General features: G+C 36.4%; 1 protein-coding gene across 1 annotated transcript; it reads left to right on the top strand.

Annotated features, from left to right (window-relative positions):
• The first annotated feature begins 2579 nt into the window (after nucleotides 1–2579).
• On the top strand, nucleotides 2580–5241 carry DAU1 (TRM32-like protein (DUF3741)). Its single transcript, XM_089060575.1, has 4 exons — nucleotides 2580–2784; nucleotides 2949–3019; nucleotides 3100–4357; nucleotides 4451–5241. The coding sequence occupies exons 1-4, from the start codon at nucleotides 2580–2582 to the stop codon at nucleotides 5146–5148; spliced, it is 2232 nt and encodes a 743-aa protein (XP_088916701.1). The 3' UTR covers nucleotides 5149–5241.
• Nucleotides 5242–6000: the final 759 nt, after the last annotated feature.

Below are 6000 nucleotides of genomic sequence, written 5' to 3'. Positions count from 1 at the left end.
TTAAAATTAATTTAAGAATGTACTACTTTAGTATAGAATTTCATGATCAAATTGACTGCATATAATTTCAGTTTTAATACTTATATTTAAGATTTTTAACTATCCAAAGGATGTACGTATACATTTAAATTAGAAAAGTACTACAGGATCAGCACGCAAATTACTCCATTAATTATATACAGAGAAAATGGGAAAAAAAAAAAAATTTGATATGCGTGTGAAGAGTGTGTACCGACCTTTGGTATTGAGAAAATTTTGCACATGCATACGCGTGAGATATTGATTATAGGTTTTGACTTTCACCTATTCAATGAGGAAATTCAATTTGATTAAGAGTATTCAGTTTAAGATAGTTGGACTGTTTTAATTTGACTCTAACCTACTTCGCTAATTACCGTAAATTCATCATAGTCATTGCATAAAATTTCAATTCAAACTTCTAATTTATAGGAAGTATCATTGAATATCTCTATGAAATAGTCGTTACGAAATACGAATAATATAATCCAGTTGTTCTTTTTCAAATAGATTTCAAAAATAAGTGTGGAAAAGCTATCACTCTTATTCTTTTGTAGCCATTTCACAAAAATACTCGGATATTGGATTTGAATGTGTTATTTCAAATTGTCCAAATATTATACATTTGACTTACTTTTTTTAATGAATATGGAAATTAAGGCAAATGCCTCTGAGGCCAATGGGATACATCATACTTCATCCGTATTAAAAATGAAACGTTTTCATTAAAAAAGGAAACGTTTCATATCTCTACTTTTTCATCTCTCTTCTTTTATTCTCTCATCATTAACTCACAAAATAATAATAGTATTACATAAAATCTCGTGTCAAAAAGTAAATGTTTTATTTTTAATGCGACGGAGGGAGTAGTAATATATAGTCGGAAATCGAACAATGAGTTACTTTTGTTATTTTTGTTATTTCTATGATGTTCGTGCATTGTGTGGTGATAATTATCATTGATTTGAGAATTTTGTTGAATGGCCATTAATTCTAAAATATAAACTATAATCAACCATGTATTTAATTAGTAAATGATTGTCATCAATTAAAAAAGAAATATAACTATTGGAGCTTCTAGATGGGCAGAACAATTTCAACGCCTCGTATTTTCTTTATGCATGCCAAATTAGAGTAAACTCCACGAAATAATATTTGATTAGTAACTAGAATAATCATTTTAATTTGGGTGAAAGATGGGTCATACTAATTCAAAATAATACTATAAAATGTTTGTAATTCCTCAGTCCCAAGTGAGATGTTTTTGGGCATAAGAATTAGAAAATAGTGTTTAGTAAATTATATAGAGAAAAAATGTAACGAAGAGCAAATAAATAAAAGACAAAATAAAGTATGAGTGATTAAAAAAATTATTTTTAACCGGAGATAACATGATCTTTTACCTTAATTATAACACCTCAAAAGATAATATAGCTCAATTATTATAAATAAAAAATAATTCCTTATATGCTACATCGAATAAGTTCTTTTAGAAAGCTACACCCAACGAGTTAATTCAATAATACATTGTGCTTTTTTTTTGTCGATTTTTAGGACTATATCTCCTTTCACGTTTAATATCTATGATTAAACTAATAAAGATCGACCCGTTGGAATATGAAATAGTTAGTCATTGGTTGATTAGACCTAAATATAGGCACATTGTACTATTAATTAATAATTTAACATTGACTTTTGATACATCAGTTTGCCCAATTGCACCAGAAAATGGTTATAGCCTGCCAAACTATTTCAACAACTGTAGTTACCAAATTTTCTTTTCGATTATTTTAAAATAAATTAGATAGGAATTTATTGTTGAAAGATCATATATTCCTGGAGCACGACTAGTTCAGATATCAAATCTCGCCAATATGAATAAACAACAAATTTGGGTTGATTTATTTATTGACTTAGTGCAATGGATCTAATTGGGGTTTGAAAATAAAAATTCAGTGTTTCATATGTGTTTAACTAATTATAATTACAAAATTTTTTGTAATTATGATTATCCGGATACACCCAGACCACTAGAATCTGAAAATAACCCTACCTAGAAAATAATTTAGCCCCATTCAATTTCAATATAACAGGCTTAGGGGAGCACAATTGAACACCAGTAACTTGGGCTTTTTACGCCCCATTGGGCCTTGAAATAATTATTGTTCAAACTGCACTAATTTCAATCCTCAATTATGGGAAATTGTACCAAAAATGTATTTCAGATTTTTATTTCTTACAAGTGTTGTGAAGTGGCGTTTCTAATAACTTTTTTATAGGCAAAATAGACAGAAATTAAAATGAACCAAAATTAAAGTAGAGTGTATTTTATTAGAAAGTGTTTTATGTGATATTTAAATTTTTTGAAACATGCGTCAAATCCATCCCACTCTCTCTAAATTTGATTAATACAGGCATAGCCACAGAGAATAACACGGATATCCCACCATCACCATCAACGTTTCTACTACGAACCTCTCTTGATGCGCATTTCATGAATTTCTTCCTTCTTGGCAATACAAACAAAATAAGCTGAGAATCTGAATATTGTTTGTAAAATAATGGGAATATTTGATGATCAAAAGAGTAGAATGTTCAAAATAGGGAGGAATTTGGAGAAAAAAGACTCACAAATTGCGTTGAAACATCATGGCCCTGGATGCATGTGGGGTATTCTTCACACTTTGCAACAAAATCGATGGGACAAAGTCGTCAAACGAATCCCCCGTGCTCGTCTCGTTTATGGAAAGCCCTCCAATGGCAATGGTACTACTAAATATATACACGATAGAAATCCATAGATTGCATCCTAAAATGAATCGGTGATAAGAGAAGAGGTTCATCAGTTCTCCTTGTAATTTATTTTTAGTTTCAATTGCTTACAATACGTATATTCTCATCCATCTCCTCTGTCTCATATATATTTGCAGGCAAAGCTTCTTCAAGTGTTGAAGAAGAAGCCGAGCAAGACATCGTCGAGCCCTCCGTCCAAAAATCTAGAGTACGTTAAGACAAAACATGATAAGAAGGCACATTTTAGGTCAGACAGCTCTGACACATGCATAGTTTGAATTGTCTCAGGCTAAGCGCGCCGCCGACCACAAAACCCCCTCCATGAAGGCAAGAATAAAAACCTTGACGGGGAAGAAAGGCCGCCACCGAAGGAGCACGTCCTATCCCGTGCGAACACCGCCAGACGAGAACCTCCCGTCCCACCATAAGGGGAAGTCTTTCGACTGCGTGGAGGCGCCTCTCGAGGGCTGCTCCGACCCCTATGCTTCAACCTCGCACCACATGAGGCTCAACTACTTGAAACAGAATGAGGTTGATCAGTTTGGAGATCACCCTGTTAGAGATCACACCCTTGTTCATGGCAACTTGATTTATGCAATCGAGCCAACCAGAGGCGATGCTCTTCAAGAATCAAAGCTTTTCATGGATGCGTTGAATCTTCTCAATTTGAGAGAGGAGATGTTCTTGAATATCATGAAAGATCCAAGTATATCTATGGCTAATCAGCTGCATTGTCGTCGTTCGCCTAACTTGAGATATGGATTGAACAAGTCCATCTCGTTTGCTCATTCGGGTGCGAGAGATTTCGATGATTTGGAAGGCTGTGCTGCTGCTAGGAGGAGTCATGATTCTGCTGTTGCGTCTGTGAAAAAGAGTAGAGAGGAGATTAAGCAAGAGAACGAGGCGTGTGAGGTTTTGGACAATGCTGCTTCGCCTGCAGCAGCAGCAGCCACCATTTTGAGGAAGAAGAGCGACGAGAACAGAGCTGGCCTCATGCGTTTCAAGAATATCCGGGAGAAGATCAGGTATGTCATCCGGGATAGGAAGAAGGAGAAGAATCGGATCATGATGGACGCGTTGCACCATAAGGTGCCTTACGGGACTAGCCCCTCGAAGAAGTTGGCCGAGGATGGTGTCCAGGCCGGGAGGTCGGATTTTGGCAAAGGCCCTTCTTCAAAGGACTACAAGAGGGCGACGTCGTTTGATCATTCGTTGGATAGGTATAATCAGTTGCTGGACATTAGCTCCGGAAAAGAGGGTAAAAGAAATGAATCCAAGTTGAGTGGTGTTGGGAGGAAGCCTCCCACTCTGGCGAGGATTCTCTCGCTTCCTGATATCAGGACTCATATTCCTGATATCAGGTTTAGCGAGGAGAGGGCGTTGGAACGTGTGGATGGTGAAGATGGAGGTGTCACTGGACATAGGGAGCAAGAAGAGGAGAATGATGCAGGTGATTCAATTGATGAGAAGGCGAGGGAGAGGAGGTCGTCTGAGACGATGCCATCAGAAGTTGAGCAACAAGAGCATGAAGCATCACCCTTAGATGGTAAGTAGTAGCTTTCATTTTCATTAAATTTGAATAACTCTCAAAGATGATAGTGCATGATTTGGTGATGTGACTCTGTTGAATGTTTTGTAGATTCAAGATCCTCCAAAAGGCAAAGTAGTGCTGAGCTATCACATGATGATGAACTAATCGAGGTTGATGTGGAAGAAGGGGAAGTAGACGTATACGATAGGTGTATGTCAGCACAAGACGCGGTAGGCATAGTTCAAGAGAGCCAAATAAAGGAGTTGTATAGCGAACTGGTGCACGTGCAGGGGGATGAGAAGAACAATGCGGAGTTCAACTACGTGAGGGGGGTGCTTGAGCTATCCGGGTTCACGAGGAACGAGAGCACGCTGGGAAAGTGGCGGTCAGGGGAGTACCCTCTCACCCCCTCAGTGTTTGAGGAAGTGAGCGATCAGCACGAGTCGTGTTGTGCACCGGATCAAGAAGATGGGATATCCAACCAGATCCTCTTGTTTGATCTCATCAACCAGGTCTTGCTAGGGATCCATGAAAGATCTTTCTGCTATTGGCCCACGCGTCTTACTACCCGCTCGAGTGTGCATCCCTTGCCTAAGGGATCGCGCGTCTTGGAGCAAGTGTGGGCCGAGATAAGATGGCTGCTTAGCTCCGTGCCTCAGTCCGATACGGATATGGATGATGCTGTGAGCCGAGACTTGGGTCGGGACGACGGTTGGATGAATCTGCAGTTGGATGCAGAGTGTGTAGGACTGGAGCTTGAGGAAATCATATTTGATGATCTTGTTGATGAGATTTTTGAACCTTGATTTTTTTTGTAGCTATTAGTTTGAGTAGTTTGATTATGATATATAGTGTAAAGATGAATGATGATCAATATCAAATGCATAGTTGAATGTGTATGGTTTATAAGCACTTGATCAGGTGATCAATGATTCATAATTTTTTTTATTTTTCATCATGGATTTATGTTTATTCTTGAACTAGATGATACTCATAGTGTAGGTGAAACATAGAGCGAATTACATAAATAAGTTTCCGAGTAGGTTACACATTTACAGTCTCTAGAAAAATAATATCATAAAGTCTTTCGACTTTGCATTTTGCATTTTATATTTTTTCCATTTTTTCACTTCCAAACCTTTGCCGTCAATATTTTGATCGATGCACATTTTCTCTCAATTTATTTTTTCTCTCAAGTTGAATGTGTTTTGTCATAGTCCTACTTTATTCTTATTCAATTTAACTCACTAAAAACTCGATCTTATCTCTATGCCTAATAAAATCTTCAAGAAGGGAAGATATATGGAAAATATAAATCATATATTTACCTTCTTTAAAAGTAAAATATACCCTTCTGAAAAATAACATATTCCAAAGAAAAAAGATATATAGAAAGGTAAACTAATTCTTTTAAATAAAATAATCATACAAAATGCATTAAAAAAATATAAAGAATAATATCTTCTCAAATACCTCTCTATTGATGGAGAGGTATTCTTCAAAATGGGAAAATGTATAATACATTCTCAAATACCTTTCCCATTGGAGAATGATTTTTCATAAGAAATGATAAATATGGTAGTTATATTAGTTAACCCCTGCATTTAATTTACTTCGGAGATGTTTTAAAAGAACCCCTCAACTACAATGAGACACAG

Source organism: Salvia hispanica, chromosome 1 (assembly GCF_029641045.1).
Source record: "Salvia hispanica isolate PSC_SH4W2 chromosome 1, Shi_PSC_v1, whole genome shotgun sequence".
Classification (NCBI taxonomy): domain Eukaryota; kingdom Viridiplantae; phylum Streptophyta; class Magnoliopsida; order Lamiales; family Lamiaceae; genus Salvia; species Salvia hispanica.
Note: the sequence above shows the minus strand (reverse complement) of the source record. Positions and strands in the feature narration are given on the sequence as shown.